We start from the raw sequence: 17,183 nt of genomic DNA, 5'->3' as shown, positions 1-17,183 counted from the left end.
CTAGACATCATCTTTTTTAATATAAGTGTAATTATATAACTTCATAAAGTAATAATTTCATGACTTAATTCAAATTAGCAACCATTAACTCATGCAAAGTTCTCTTATTAATATGATTTTCTATTTTGCAAGGCTATTTTCTTACTCATTTTATATTGTAGATACAATTTATCATACTGTTTGAAATAGAAGACAATGTCATTTCCTCTCATTAATGCTAGCACCACTAATGATATCAGTACAGCACTGGAAGTGAAATTTAATTTTTAATGTTAATTTTATTTTATTTTTATGTATATAGTGTCAGATCTGTATGTTATATGAGATTAAACAGTAAAATCTTTCAATCAAATTTTAATTCTAAGAAGATATATTAAAATCCAGACCATAATGCACTATCCTATATTCAATTATTTAAATGGATTAAAATCTTAGAATAAGGCTTCTCTGGAATTAAAATCTTATATGGTCCACTCAAAAATGCCAGATGCAAAATTCTACTAAGGGATATCAATAACAAAACAAAATCTATTACTATGAGGATTTCATACTATCAAATGCAGATAAATTCATTATTTTAATGCCCCCCCATTTTAAGGCATATGAAATAGAAAAGTATGTGCCCTCCTCAGGCATCCTAAATATATACTTAGTTTCTTTTTTTTTTTTTTTTTATTATTACATTTTAAGTTCTAGGGTACATGTGCATAATGTGCATAACGGGCAGGTTTGTTACATATATATACTTGTGCCATGTTGGTGTGCTGCACCCATCAACTCGTCAGCACCCATCAATTGGTCATTTATATCAGGTATGACTCCCAATGCAATCCCTCCCCGCTCCCCCCACCCATGATAGGCCCCGATGTGTGATGTTCCCCTTCCCGAGTCCAAGTGATCTCATTGTTCAGTTCCCACCTATGAGTGAGAACATGCGGTGTTTGGCTTTCTGTTCTTGTGAAAGTTTGCTAAGAATGATGGTTTCCAGCTGCATCCATGTCCCTACAAAGGACGCAAACTCATCCTTTTTTATGGCTGCATAATATTCCATGGTGTATATGTGCCACATTTTTTTAATCCAGTCTGTCACTGATGGACATTTGGGTTGATTCCAAATATTTGCTATTGTGAATAGTGCCGCAATAAACATACGTGTGCATGTGTCTTCATAGCAGCATGATTTATAATCCTTTGGGTATGTACCCAGTAGTGGGATGGCTGGGTCATATGGTACATCTAGTTCTAGATCCTTGAGGAATCGCCATACTGTTTTCCATAATGGTTGAACTAGTTTACAGTCCCACCAACAGTGTAAAAGTGTTCCTATTTCTCCACATCCTCTCCAGCACCTGTTGCTTCCTGACTTTTTAATGATTGCCATTCTAACTGGTGTGAGATGGTATCTCATTGTGGTTTTGATATGGATTTCTCTGATGGCCAGTGATGATGAGCATTTTTTCATGTGTCTGTTGGCTATATGAATGTCTTCTTTTGAGAAATGTCTGTTCATATCCTTTGCCCACTTTTTGATGGGGTTGTTTGCTTTTTCCTTGTAAATTTGTTTGAGTTCTTTGTAGGTTCTGGATATCAGCCCTTTGTCAGATGAGTAGATTGCAAAAATTTTCTCCCATTCTGTAGGTTGCCTGTTCACTCTGATGGTAGTTTCTTTTGCTGTGCAGAAGCTCTTTAGTTTACTTAGATCCCATTTGTCAATTTTGGCTTTTGCTGCCGTTGCTTTTGGTGTTTTAGACATGAAGTCCTGCACCATGCCTATGTCCTGAATGGTACTACCTAGGTTTTCTTCTAGGGTTTTTATGGTATTAGGTCTAACATTTAAGTCTCTAATCCATCTTGAATTAATTTTCGTATAAGGAGTAAGGAAAGGATCCAGTTTCAGCTTTCTACTTATGGCTAGCCAATTTTCCCAGCACCATTTATTAAATAGGGAATCCTTTCCCCATTTCTTGTTTCTCTCAGGTTTGTCAAAGATCAGATAGCTGTAGATGTGTGGTATTATTTCTGAGGACTCTGTTCTGTTCCATTGGTCTATATCTCTGTTTTGGTACCAGTACCATGCTGTTTTGGTTACTGTAGCCTTGTAGTAGAGTTTGAAGTCAGGTAGTGTGATGCCTCCAGCTTTGTTCTTTCGGCTTAGGATTGTCTTGGCAATGTGGGCTCTTTTTTGGTTCCATATGAACTTTAAAGCAGTTTTTTCCAATTCTGTGAAGAAACTCATTGGTAGCTTGATGGGGATGGCATTGAATCTATAAAGAACCTTGGGCAGTATGGCCATTTTCACCATATTGATTCTTCCTATCCATGAGCATGGCATGTTCTTCCATTTGTTTGTGTCCTCTTTTATTTCACTGAGCGGTGGTTTGTAGTTCTCCTTGAAGAGGTCCTTTACATGCCTTGTAAGTTGGATTCCTAGGTATTTGATTCTCTTTGAAGCAATTGTGAATGGAAGTTCATTCCTGATTTGGCTCTCTGTTTGTCTGTTACTGGTGTATAAGAATGTTTGTGATTTTTGCACATTAATTTTGTATCCTGAGACTTTCCTGAAGTTGCTTATCAGCTTAAGGAGATATTGGGTTGAGACAATGGGGTTTTCTAAATATACAATCATGTCATCTGCAAACAGGGACAATTTGACTTCTTCTTTTCCTAACTGAATACCCTTGATTTCTTTCTCTTGCCTGATTGCCCTAGCCAGAACTTCCAACACTATGTTGAATAGGAGTGGTGAGAGAGGGCATCCCTGTCTTCTGCCAGTTTTCAAAGGGAATTTTTCCAGTTTTTGCCCATTCAGTATGATATTGGCTGTGGGTTTGTCATAAATAGCTCTTATTATTTTGAGGTACATTCCATCAATACCGAATTTATTGAGTGTTTTTAGCATGAAGGGCTGTTGAATTTTGTCAAAAGCCTTTTCTGCATCTATTGAGATAATCATGTGGTTCTTGTCTTTGGTTCTGTTTATATGCTGGATTACGTTTATTGATTTGCGAATGTAGAACCAGCCTTGCATCCCAGGGATGAAGCCCACTTGATCATGGTGGATACGTTTTTTGTTGTGCTGCTGAATCCAGTTTGCTAGTATTTTATTGAGGATTTTTGCATTGATGTTCATCAGGGATATTGGTCTAAAATTCTCTTTTTTTGTTGTGTCTCTGCCACGCTTTGGAATCAGGATGATGTTGGCCTCATAAAATGAGTTAGGGAGGATTCCCTCTTTTTCTATTGATTGGAATAGTTTCAGAAGGAATGGTACCAGCTCCTCCTTGTACCTCTGGTAGAATTCAGCTGTGAATCCATCTGGTCCTGGAATTTTTTTGGTTGGTAGGCTATTAATTATTGCCTCAATTTCAGAGCCTGCTATTGGTCTATTCAGGGATTCAACTTCTTCCTGGTTTAGTCCTGGAAGAGTGTAAGTGTCCAGGAAATTATCCATTTCTTCTAGATTTTCTAGTTGATTTGCGTAGAGGTGTTTATAGTATTCTCTGATGGTAGTTTGTATTTCTGTGGGGTCAGTGGTGATACCCCCTTTATCATTTTTTATTGCATCTATTTGATTCCTCTCTCTTTTCTTCTTTATTAGTCTTGCTAGCGGTCTATCAATTTTGTTGATCTTTTCAAAAAACCAACTCCTGGATTCATTGATGTTTTGGAGGGATTTTTGTGTCTCTATCTCCTTCAGATCTGCTCTGATCTTAGTTATTTCTCGCCTTCTGCTAGCTTTTGAATGTGTTTGCTCTTGCCTCTCTAGTTCTTTTAATTGTGATGTTAGAATGTCAATTTTAGATCTTTCCAGCTTTCTCTTGTGGGCATTTAGTGCTATAAATTTCCCTCTACACACTGTTTCAAATGTGTCCCAGAGATTCTGGTATGTTGTATCTTTGTTCTCATTGATTTCAAAGAACATCTTTATTTCTGCCTTCATTTCGTTATGTACCCAGTAGTCATTCAGGAGCAGGTTGTTCAGTTTCCATGTAGTTGAGCGGTTTTGATTGAGTTTCTTAGTCCTGAGTTCTAGTTTGATTGCACTGTGGTCTGAGAGACAGTTTGTTATAATTTCTGTTCTTTTACATTTGCTGAGGAGTGCTTTACTTCCAATTATGTGGTCAATTTTGGAATAAGTGCGATGTGGTGCTGAGAAGAATGTATATTCTGTTGATTTGGGGTGGAGAGTTCTATAGATGTCTATTAGGTCCGCTTGGTGCGGAGATGAGTTCAATTCCTGGATATCCTTGTTAACTTTCTGTCTCGTTGATCTGTCTAATGTTGACAGTGGAGTGTTGAAGTCTCCCATTATTATTGTATGGGAGTCTAAGTCTCTTTGTAAATCTCTAAGGACTTGCTTTATGAATCTGGGTGCTCCTGTATTGGGTGCATATATATTTAGGAGAGTTAGCTCTTCCTGTTGAATTGATCCCTTTACCATTATGTAATGGCCTTCTTTGTCTCTTTTGATCTTTGATGGTTTAAAGTCTATTTTATCAGAGACTAGGATTGCAACCCCTGCTTTTTTTTGTTCTCCATTTGCTTGGTAGATCTTCCTCCATCCCTTTATTTTGAGCCTATGTATGTCTCTGCATGTGAGATGGGTCTCCTGAATACAGCAGACTGATGGGTCTTGACTCTTTATCCAGTTTGCCAGTCTGTGTCTTTTAATTGGAGCATTTAGTCCATTTACATTTAAGGTTAATATTGTTATGTGTGAACTTGATCCTGCTATTATGATATTAACTGGTTATTCTGCTTGTTATTTGATGCAGTTTCTTCCTAGCCTCGATGGTCTTTACATTTTGGCATGTTTTTGCAATGGCTGGTACCAGTTGTTCCTTTCCATGTTTAGGGCATCCTTCAGGGTCTCTTGTAAGGCAGGCCTGGTGGTGACAAAATCTCTAAGCATTTGCTTATCTGTAAAGGATTTTATTTCTCCTTCACTGATGAAACTTAGTTTGGCTGGATATGAAATTCTGGGTTTAAAATTCTTTTCTTTAAGAATGTTGAATACTGGCCCCCACTCTCTTCTGGCTTGTAGAGTTTTTGCCGAGAGATCTGCTGTTAGTCTGATGGGCTTCCCTTTGTGAGTAACCCGACCTTTCTCTCTGGCTGCCCTTAAGATTTTTTCCTTCATTTCAACTTTGGTGAATCTGGCAATTATGTGTCTTGGAGTTGCTCTTCTGGAGGAGTATCTTTGTGGCATTCTCTGTATTTCCTGAATTTGAATGTTGGCCTGCCCTACTAGGTTGGGGAAGTTCTCCTGGATGATATCCTGAAGAGTGTTTTCCAACTTGGTTCCATTTTCCCCCTCACTTTCAGGCACCCCAATCAGACATAGATTTGGTCTTTTTACATAATCCCATACTTCTTGAAGGCTTTGTTCATTTCTTTTTCTTCTTTTTTCTTTTGGTTTCTCTTCTTGCTTTGTTTCATTCATTTGATCCTCAATCGCTGATACTCTTTCTTCCAGTTGATTGAGTCGGTTACTGAAGCTTGTGCATTTGTCATGTATTTCTCGTGTCATGGTTTTCATCTCTGTCATTTCGTTTATGACCTTCTCTGCATTAATTAGTCTAGCTGTCAATTCTTCCACTCTTTTTTCAAGATTTTTAGTTTCTTTGTGCTGGGTACGTAATTCCTCCTTTAGCTCTGAGAAGTTTGATGGACTGAAGCCTTCTTCTCTCATCTCATCAAAGTCATTCTCTGACCAGCTTTGATCCATTGCTGGCGATGGGTTGTGCTCCTTTGCAGGGGGAGATGCACTCTTATTTTTTGAATTTCCAGCTTCTCTGCCCTGCTTTTTCCCCATCTCTGTGGTTTTATCTGTCTCTGGTCTTTGATGGTGGTGACGTACTGATGGGGTTTTGGTATAGGTGTCCTTCCTGTTTGATAGTTTTCCTTCTGACAGTCAGGACCCTCAGCTATAGGTCTGTTGGAGATTGCTTGAGGTCCACTTCAGACCCTGTTTGCCTGGGTATCAGCAGCAGAGGTTGCAGAAGATAGAATATTGCTGAACAGTGAGGGTACCTGTCTGATTCTTACTTTGGAAGCTTCCTCTCAGGGGTGTACTCCACCCTGTGAGGTGTGGGGTGTCATTCTGCCCCTAGTGGGGGATGTCTCCCAGTTAGGCTACTCAGGGGTCAGGGACCCACCTGAGCAGGCAGTCTGTCCCTTCTCAGATCTCAGCCTCCGTGTTCGGAGATCCACTGCTCTCTTCAAAGCTGTCAGATAGAGTCGTTTGCGTCTGCAGAGGTTTCTGCTGCTTTTTTTGTTGTTGTTGTTTAGCTGTGCCCTGTCCCCAGAGGTGGAGTCTACAGAGACAGGCAGGTTTCCTTGAGCTGCTGTGAGCTCCACCCAGTTCGAGCTTCCCAGCGGCTTTGTTTACCTACTTAAGCCTCAGCAATGGCGGGCGCCCCTCCCCCAGCCTCGCTGCTGCCTTGTGGTTAGATCGTAGACTGCTGTTCTAGCAATGAGGGAGGCTCCGTGGCCATGGGACCTTCCCGGCCAGGTGTGGGATATAATCTCCTGGTGTGCCCGTTTGCTTAAAGCGCAGTATTGGGGTGGGAGTTACCCGATTTTCCAGGTGTTGCATGTCTCAGTTCCCCTGGCTAGGAAAAGGGATTCCCTTCCCCCTTGCGCTTCCCAGGTGAGACGATGCCTCACCCTGCTTCAGCTCTCGCTATCGGGCTGCAGCAGCTGACCAGCACCGATTGTCTGGCACTCCCTAGTGAGATGACCCCAGTACCTCAGTTGAAAATGCAGAAATCACCAGTCTTCTGTGTTGCTCGTGCTGGGAGTTGGAGACTGGAGCTGTTCCTATTTGGCCATCTTGCTCCACCCTATCTCTATACTTAGTTTCAACCACATAAAGCTGTAAAATTGGCATTTGTTGAACTACAAAAGTTGCAATTTCATATGATTTAACTTATAATTAAATCCATTAAAGATGACTAGCAATGAAGTCTCTTTTTACCTCATCAAGATGAGTTTAGAAATGTACACGGTTTTATAAAACACTCATCCCATAAAAAAGTACAGTATTGTATTATGTCACATTAATTCTTAGCATAAACAAATGATCCTGAATGGCATTAGACAGCTTATTTTTGATTTTTTAAAGTTAAAATATAAATAAGCTCTAGAACACATTCAGAAGTTTTGCTTTTAGTGAAACAGAATTTCTAGAATTACCGCATTTTACCTCTAGTAAATAGTATTCCTTGATATTTTATTTGGTAATTTATCCTTCTTTACTTTTGTTTCTGACCAGTGAGAAACATTTTGAGATATTTTTGATTTAAGTGTTACAAACAGTGGCTATGTTGATAGTGGTGGTTGAAAGTATTTGAGGTATAATTTAAGTAAATAAACTGAATCTGAAAAATATCTTAGCATATCTTAAGATAATTTTTATGTAATATATTAAATAATATTTTAGATCTCTGTCCTTTAGAGATTTAAGGGCCAATTATAACAAGGTGAAGAGAATGATTAAATCACATAGTTGTTCTGTGAAGGCTATATGTTTTACTTTAACTCTTTTCAAACCAATGCCTTCTATTAAAATCTTGAACAATTCAGAATCCTGCAAAACAAATTCTAATACCAAAAGATACCAATTTCTCTGCAAATAAGCAAAATCAAATAAAATCCTCTCTGATCACCAAGAGGAGCTATAAATACCCTCTGAACTTTGAATATCCTTACCATCAGCCATGCAAGAAGTGTTCTGGCCTTCTGGGCTGATGGCATGTATGTTATCTGTATCTCTCTCTGCATTTCTATCTATCTACTTCCTTATCTAGCAAGACTATATCAATTGAAAGACTATTTAAAACACAGAAAAAGTTTATAGTTTTCTCTTCATACAACGGTTTCTTGGTTTGAAGAGGTGAATAGTTGTATCATCTGTGTGTTTTTATCCTGAGGATAGAACAGGAAAGTAGAAAATCTCCGATTTGCTGCCTTATTTTCTCGGGGTAGTTGTTAAGAGTATAAACTGAATTCTGGAGTCAGACTGTCTACGTGACCCTAGGTTAATTTCATACACCTTTCTCTACTTCAATTTCTCACCTATAGATGCTAGTTATCTCCTAGTATGGAGGATTTGGTGAGTTAATATGTGTAAAGCTCTTCTGTACCTGATAAGCTTTCATCGTTATTGTTTTTGCTGTGGTGGTATTGATTGTGGCTGATGTTGCTGTTTACTGCTAGTGATAATCATGACATAAAGCAGGACAGAAAAGGCCTGCCATCATCCTTAATTTATTTAAAGTAAGAATGAATGTACCTTGAAGGAGCTGTGGGAGCTATTCTGATCCCTCTGCCTCTAATACCTCGGCCACGACCAGAGTCCTCTGAGCCATTTAAGTAAGATAATTCACGTAGTTGTTCCTGACGAATTTCATCATTGTAGTCCTGGAAAAAAAAACATGATGCGAGGAGTTAAAAATGGGACATGCCGTTCTCAGAGTTGGAAAAAAAAAAAAAAAAGAAACAAAACAAAACACAATAGGAAATAATTTTTTTCATTTGTTTCCCGGAACCTTATATGCAAAAATATAAAATGATATTAAAAAGTGTACATACTTTAAATTCCTATTTTTATATAGACAAATTGGAATTGTTTATTTTATTAAGAAAATACTCAGCAGGACATCACATTAGATTTGCTGAGATGTGTCAGCTGGAAAAGGGAAGACAGCAACATAAAACAAAAACTTGGAATGCACTAAAGTTATGATTGTTAACATGACAATTACTAAAAAATAACTTCATTTGAATGAATGTGTATAGAATATGAATGACTATGTGATATTCAAATAGCTTCTGATGCATAAACAAAAAACAGCAATCCCAAGGGTCCAGAGTAGATACTGAGCATGTATTACAACCATAAAGTAGGATAGTATGTCTCTACTTCAGACAACCAGCAGCTGCAGAATCCAACTAAATAGCTTGATGTGAAATATTTATTTATTTATTTACTTTCATTTTTTATTTATTTTACTTTTTTGAGACACAGTCTCTGTCACCCACGCTAGAGTACAGTGGCATGATCTCGGCTCACTGCAGTCTCCGCCACCTGGGTTAAAGCAATTCTCCTGTCTCAGCCTCCGGAGTAGCTGGAATTACAGGTGCACACCACCATGCCTGGCTAATTTTTGTATTTTTCGTAAAGACAGGGTTTCGCCATGTTGACCAGGCTGGTCTTGAACTCCTGGCCTCAAGTGACCCACCCACCTCGGCCTCCCAAAGTGCTAGGATTACAGGCATGAGCCACTGCATCTGACCGCAGTGTGAAATATTTAAACACTACAAATTTTGTACGAGTTCCAGTATTGGCCTAAGGGAAAGTGTGAGCCAGAGAAAAAGGCAAATTTCACAATAACAACCAGAGATTCAGTCAAAGGCACTTTTTCCTTTATCAGGGCGGAAATATACCAGCCAATTCAAGAGGACACAAGAGTGGAGCTGAATCATTAAAGGTAAATGCTACCTTCAAAAAACAAGTGCCAGTGTCACCTGTTTCTCTTTTTACTAATCAACACACACATACACACACACACACACACACTCACTCACACACCCCTGGTTGAATAGTACAAAATTGAGTAACTGGTTATTTGTGCCAAATGGCCAATCTGATCAATTATTTTTCTGGAAACACAGTTTAAGTGAAATCAATCTAGTGGTTCTTCTAGTGGTGAGGAGAGAGGTCCAGGAGTTAACACTATATTTGTAGAGGTTTGGCTAATAGCAAGGATGTCTGAGGCCTATCTGTGAGAATAAAAATTAAGATTATCATCTGCACCAAACGATGTCAGTGTAGCTCTGCATATGTGTGGTACTCATGAAAACTGCATAGGGTCACCCACACACCTCTGTCTAGAAAATGGCAGGGAAGCATTCAGCCTCCAAGGATTTCTTTGGCACAGCTTTACCTCATGCTCTAGAAACCACCTAGATTACAAGCAAAAAGCCCCAAAGCATTTCACTTAATTTTATTTTTAGCATGTTGCTTTCATGTTTATATTCTTCAGCACCTGATTATAGTGATAATAGCCTCAACACAGTTAGCTGACAGAAGAGCCACAGAGTAGAAAATTATAGTTTCTAACAAGCTGTATATTATTCAATTTCTACCTCCTAATTTTCTCATTCAAACAACTAAACTTAAGAAGAAACATGTCTATTATTTTATTAGAATCAGGAAATATAGTGAACTGACCAGGTACTATCAAAATGAAACATTAATCCCATAATTTCCCAACGTAATGTTTACCAGTTTCAAAGGGGAATATTTGTAGCTTCTTCTCTGAGGAAAACACATAGATACTTGGGGTGCTTATGAATTGTAGAAAGATATGGATTGTCACTGTTGGCAAGACTGAAGGTTAGAATAAACATTTTAACAAATTGCAATTGAATTCAACATAGATAGAAGTGTACTTTAGAGCATAAATATTTTTTATGCCAGAATCAGAAAATATAAGAATGTAGATGTGCTCTTATTCATTTTATAATAATAAAGAATATGAAGAAGAAGAATGAGGAACAGGAGGAAAAGGATGAAGTTAAGGAGGCTGGGGAAGAGAGAGAGGAAGAGCAACATACTAATCAGATGGTGTCACAGACTAAGCCAATCTGTTCAGGATTCCCTGCACCCATATCCTTAGATAGTTTCCACCACACTGACTCTGGGATTTGCCATGTGATTTGCCTTAGCTAAAACATCATGACAAAAGCAGAGATTAGAAAAGTGCTTGTGTATTGGAGCTTTCCTTTTCTTCTTACTGGAAACCCCTATGCCACCTGGTGAAGAAGCCTAGACTAGCTTTCTGGAGGATGAGAGGTAACATGGAGAAAGGCTCCAGTCATCCCTGCTCTCCCTGCCATCCTGTCTGAGTATCCAAACATGACAGTGAGGATTGAATCTCCAGATATCCTAAGCCATCCTGTTCCAGTCAAGCTGGTGCAATCAGAAAAATCACCTGGCCAACCCCAGAATCTGGAGAAATCAATAATAAATCGCTGCTTTATGCCAGTAAGTATCGTGGTGGTTTGTTTTGTGCAAAAGCTAAAAAATACAGAGGGGACCAGTCAGCACGGTACATGAGACAATATACTTCAGGAGCGTACTTCAGCAGCCTCTCTCCAGCCCTGCCTAGAGGGGGAGTTCTTGGGTCCATGTGTGATCTGAATGTTTCTTGGAGCAGCTGTAGCCTTAGTTGGAGGCGAATATATCCAAATGTCATATCCTGGTGTCACTACAGTTTGAATTGCCCATTTAAATCTTTGCTCAGAGTCCATGCTCACCAATTCAACTGCATTGGAGTTCAGCTCCTAGACAGAAATCTAACATGGAGGGGATTTATTATTATTATTATTAATATGAATATTTGACACTGCAGGTTAATTCTTAGTGTAAGCAAAGCAACTAATATAATGTAACTGAATTTCTTATGAGCTTAGCTAGAGGGCTATGCTTTGAGAAATAAACCACCTGTCAGAGTTGTGGTGGCCAAGAGAATACAGACCAGCAACTACAGATGTAATTGACCAAAGACTCCAGTTGCTGTGCTCTAAAATCCTATTGCTTCCAAGGCTAGGCTACCCAAAAGCTTCTCCCAGCTGATGACCAAATGTAGTTAAATGCTAACACAGATCCATTCCTGGCCCCACAGGATTGCTCTAACTATGCCTCCGGGGATTCCTTAATAGCACTGCTGAACTTACCTTATAACTTCATTGCACCAGGGCAATCCATAAGGATTCCACCCCTCTTTCCTCGAGGTCAGACATTGTAGGGCGAGGGCTCTTCAGCCTTCCTTGGTTCCCTCTTTTTTTGTCACAAGAAAATTTTCCTAATATAACTCTTACATGTTTAATCCCATTATTACATCTGCTTCTTGGAGGACCCAAACTAATATACGGACTGCTGATAAAATCAAGTTCCTAAGATCACAAGGCTGAGAGCTTTGGTAAATCCATTTATGATAATGATAGTCAAGCCTATCCCATTCAACATACTTTATACTATGTATGATTAAATTGAACTGCTTGTTTCTCTTTTACTGTAAAGTGGCTAGAGAATGGTTAAACATGAAACTGATTACTGATGACCAAAGAGGGTAGTAATGAGTATTTTTAAGAAAATAAATTGTATGTTGTCCAATTTTTTCAATACTTTACTTAATAAGAAAATAACAAAGACTCATGAAGATGGGCAAACACAAACCATATCTTGAGCCAGAGATTGGAACAAATTGGTTGACACAAATTGTGGCAATAATGAAAAGATTAGTGCGTTCATGTGTGTGGTAGAGTATGAGAGAGAGAATATGGGCAACCACAGGTCGTTTAAGAGTGCTCTAGTAGAAGAAAATACATGGTATGAATGGGAAAGGTAGAAACAAATGAAGTTTCCAGGTGCAGAAATGGCTAGAAGCATAATGAGACATTAGCCAGAGAAAAAGGGAAATGAAAAAAAATTTGAAGGTGGAGAATTTGTATTTGGTTCGAATAACCTTCTGTTTAAAATGTCAGAGAGACCTTCAGGCTTATCTTAGAAATTCAGATCTGGGTTAAGGGAGTACATTTGAGTGTCAACTACACATACTTGTGATAACTGAAGGATGAAGACTGTGTAAGAAAACGGTAAAATTATGTTTAGAGACAGAAATTTTCTAATCATAATTTTAATGCAAATTTATATCACAGAAAATAGTTGATTTATCAGTTGCAATATTTATATCATTAAATGCTAACTCACGCAGATTTTTAATAAATTCTGATTTTCCTGATTAGACAATCAAAACATATGTACCACATTATTTATAGCAATGAGGCACTTAAATGCTTCAAAAAAAAATACGGAAGAAAACTTTTATTTATTTATTTTTTGAGATGGAGTCTCACTGTATCGCCCAGGCTGGAGTGCAGTGGTGTGATCTCGGCTCACTGCAACCTCTGCCGCCCGGGTTCAAGCGATTATCCTGCTTCAGCCTCCTGAGTAGCTGGGATTACAGGCACCTACCACCATGCCCGGCTAATTTTTGTATTTTTAGTAGAGATGGGGTTCCACCATCTTGGTCAGGCTGGTCTTGAACTCCTGACCTAATGATCCACCAGCCTCGGCCTCCCAAAGTGCTGGGAATACAGGTGTGAGACACCGCGCTTGGCCAAAAAACATTTTTTAAAATGTCCAAATCTAGGGATAGTTGAACTCTTAAATATTGTCTAGACTGAACATATTCTGTGCCTTATATTTTCAGCCATTAAAATTTTTATTTTCAATTATTATGGGTATATCATATGTATGTATATATATATATATATATATATATATATATGGAGTAAATGTGATGTTTTGATATAGGTATATGATTTGTAAAAATCACATCAGGATAATTGGGGTATCTATCACCTTAAGTACTTGTCATTTCTTTGTATTGGGAACATCCAAATTCCACTCTTTTAGTGATTTTAAATTATACAATAAATTATTGTTGACTATATTCACTTCGTTGTGCTACCCCAATACTAGATCTTATTCTTTCTATCTAACTATATTTTTGCACCCATTAACCATCCCAACTTTCCCCTCTCCTTCCCACTATTCTTCCTGGTCTCTGGTAACCATCATTCTACTCTATCTCAGTGAGTTCAATTGTTTTAATTGTTAGTTCTCACATATGAGTGAGGACATGTAAAATTTGTGTTTCTGTGCCAGGCTTATTTTGCTTAACCTGATGACTTGTTCCATCTACGTTGTTGCAAATGATAGGATTTTATTCTTTTTATGGCAGAATAATATTCCATCCTGTATACCAACCATGTTTTCTTTTTTCATTCATCCATTGATGGATGCTTAGGCTGATTCCAAACATTAGCTATTGAGAAGAGTGCTGTGATAAACATGGGCCTACAGAAATCTCTTTGATATACTGGTTTGCTTTTTTTTTTCTTTTGGATATATATACCTAACAGTGGAACTGCTAGGTCATATGGTAGTTCTATTTTTAGTATTTTGAGGAACCTCCATACTGTTCTCCATAGTGTTTGTACAAATTTACATTCCTACCAAACAGTGTATCAGGGTTCCCCTTTCTCCAATTCCTTGCCAGCATTTGCTATTGCTTGTCTTTTGGAGAAAAGCCATTTTGACTGGGGTGAGTTGATATCTCATTGTAGTTTTGATTTGCATTTCTCTGATGATTAATAATGTTGAGCATTTTTTTCACATATCTGTTGGAATTTGTATGTCTTCTTTTGAGAAATGTCTATTCAGATATTTTGACCATTTTAAATTCAGATTATTTGTTTTTTCCTATTGAGCTGTTTGAGCTCCTTATATATTCTGGTAATTAATCCCTCGTCAGATGTGTAATTTGCAAATATTTCTTCCATTCTGTGTATTGTCTCTTCACTTTGTTGATCGTTTCATTTGTTGTGCAGAAGCCTTTTAGCTTACTGTGATCTCATTTATCCATTTTTGTTTTAGTTGCCTGTGTTTTTTGAAGTATTACTCATGAAATCTTTCCCCAAACCAAAGTCATAGACAGTTTCCTCAATGTTTTCTTTTAGTAGTTTCATAGTTTGAGGTCTTATATTTAAGTCTTCTATCTATTTTGATTTTATTTTTGTATATGGTTAGAGATGGGAGTCCAGATTCAATCTTCCAAATATGGTTATCCAGTTTTCCCAGCAACATTTATTAAGGAGACTGCCTTTTCCCTAAAGTATGTTCTTGGTACCTCTGTCCAAAATGAGTTCTTGTGCATTATTTTTATAACATATATAATTTTCTAAACCCTGAAAGTTTTATATTATAGTGCTTTTTTTCCAGTCCTTTCTTAAGCATCAGGTCTAACTTTGAATTAATCTTCATTCATTAGTACATGAGTCTAGCTGAAACTAGAATATCCTGTTGATATTTATTTGTTGCATGTGTTGCTGATGCTTCTGTTATATAAAACTTTCAAGATATGAGTAAACAAATTATTCCAAGTTTACCTTGGAAGCAACATCAGAAATATACTACATATTAATTCACTTGAGTAGTATTGAGTTCCAAGATTTGGAAGTCACACGATACATATGAATGAGTGGTTATAGTTTTATAGCATTTATAAATTTTATGCTCAACTTTGCTAACATAGATAATCACTAAAAAGTAAAAATGTGAGTTCACAAATGGTAATGAGGTAATTTATAGTTACATAATATTATTTTAGTATTGTTTTATTACTTTAGTATTAAAACACCCTGGAGAGATAAAGAGTTAGAGATAGACAAATATTTACCTAAGTATGTGAATAAAGACAAAAGAGACAAAGGAAGGTAAAGTTATGGCAATTCAGAATGAACAAAGAGGAAAATTGATTTCCAGTCATTAAAAATCAATACATAATAAAGGAAAATTAACATATGTATTTCATTTTTCTGGAAAACTAGAATATTACAAAACTTAAATAATCCCTAGGCCTACCCATATTATGAAGATAATGCTCCACTTGTCAAAAAAATGTAAGTTATATCTAGGGATAAACCTTAATGGTATGTTAGATAGAACTACAAATTACTGGGATTCCACACTTCAAATAGTAAAGAATGCTTTACTGTTTTGGCATATACCTGCAGTAAATGAAATATATACACTCTAAAAAGATTCCTCTTGCAAGATGAATTATAAAGTAGCTTTAAAAATGATGATTAGTGGGGTAGGAGCAAGATGGCCAAATAGGAACAGCTCCAGTCTCCAACTCCCAGCGCGAGCGACACAGAAGACCGGTGATTTCTGCATTTTCAACTGAGGTACTGGGGTCATCTCACTAGGGAGTGCCGGACAATCGATGCTGGTCAGCTGCTGCAGCCTGACCAGCGAGAGCTGAAGCAGGGCCAGGCATCGCCTCACCTGGAAGCACAAGGGGGAAGGGGATCCGTTTTCCTAGCCAGGGGAACTGAGACACACAACACCTGGAAAATCGGGTAACTCCCACCCCAATACTGCGCTGTAAGCATACAGGCACACCAGGAGAACATATCCCACACCTGGCCGGGAGGGTCCCACGCCCACGAAGCCTCCCTCACTGCTAACACAGCAGTCTGCCGCGATCTATCCGAAAGGCAGCAGCGAGGCTGGGGGAGGGGCGCACGCCATTGCTGAGGCTTAAGTAGGTAAACAAGCCTCTGGGAAGCTCGAACTGGGTGGAGCTCACAGCAGCTCAAGGAAGCCTGCCTGTCTCTGTAGTCTCCACCTCTGGGGACAGCGCACAGCTGAAGACCAACAGGGGAAGTAGCGGGAGCCGGTGCAGACGCGAACGACTCTGTCTGACAGCTTTGGGGAGAGCCGTGGATCTCCCAACACGGAGGTTGAGATCTGAGAAGGGACAGACTGCCTGCTCAGGTGTGTCCCTGACCCCTGAGTAGCCTACCTGGGAGAAATCCCCCACTAGGGGCAGTCTGACACCCCACACCTCACAGGGTGGAGTACACCCCTGAGAGGAAATTTCCAAAGGAAGAATCAGACAGGTACACTCGCTGTTCAGCAATATTCTATCTTCGGCAACCTCTGCTGCTGATACCCAGGCAAACAGGGTCTGGAGTGGACCTCAAGCAATCTCCAATAGACCAACAGACATTCCTTCTGACTGTCAGAAGGAAAACTATCAAACAGGAAGGACACCTATACCAAAACCCCATCAGTACGTTACCATCATCAAAGACCAGAGACAGATAAAACCACAAAGATGGGGAAGAAGCAGGGCAGAAAAGCTGGAAATTCAAAAAATAAGAGCGCATCTCCCCCTGCAAAGGAGCGCAGCCCATCGCCAGCAACGGATCAAAGCTGGTCAGAGAATGACTTGGACGAGAGGAGAGAAGAAGGCTTCAGTCCATCAAACTTATCAGAGCTAAAGGAGGAATTACGTACCCAGCGCAAAGAAACTAAAAATCTTGAAAAAAGAGTGGAAGAATTGACAGCTAGACTAATTAATGCAGAGAAGGTCATAAACGAAATGACAGAGATGAAAACCATGACACGAGAAATACGTGACAAATGCACAAGCTTCAGTAACCGACTCAATCAACTGGAAGAAAGAGTATCAGCGATTGAAGATCAAATGAATGAAATGAAGCGAGAAGAGAAACCAAAAGAAAAAAGAAGAAAAAGA

At 38.6% G+C, this 17,183-nt stretch overlaps 1 protein-coding gene across 3 annotated transcripts in view; it reads right to left on the bottom strand.

Annotated features, from left to right (window-relative positions):
* Window positions 1-17,183, bottom strand: part of KHDRBS2 (KH RNA binding domain containing, signal transduction associated 2) — a 627,085-nt gene that overhangs the window by 203,900 nt on the left and 406,002 nt on the right. For all 3 annotated transcript variants that reach the window (XR_004056854.1, XM_030928982.1, XM_030928983.1), the window contains exon 5: window positions 8,297-8,424. Coding sequence is in view for 2 of the 3 variants with exons in the window: in XM_030928982.1 (XP_030784842.1) it covers window positions 8,297-8,424 (128 nt within the window). In the remaining variant the exon portion in view is untranslated. The remainder of the gene's footprint in view (window positions 1-8,296; window positions 8,425-17,183) is intronic.

This window comes from Rhinopithecus roxellana, chromosome 4, assembly GCF_007565055.1.
Source record: "Rhinopithecus roxellana isolate Shanxi Qingling chromosome 4, ASM756505v1, whole genome shotgun sequence".
Taxonomy (NCBI): Eukaryota; Metazoa; Chordata; class Mammalia; order Primates; family Cercopithecidae; genus Rhinopithecus; species Rhinopithecus roxellana.
Note: the sequence above shows the minus strand (reverse complement) of the source record. Positions and strands in the feature narration are given on the sequence as shown.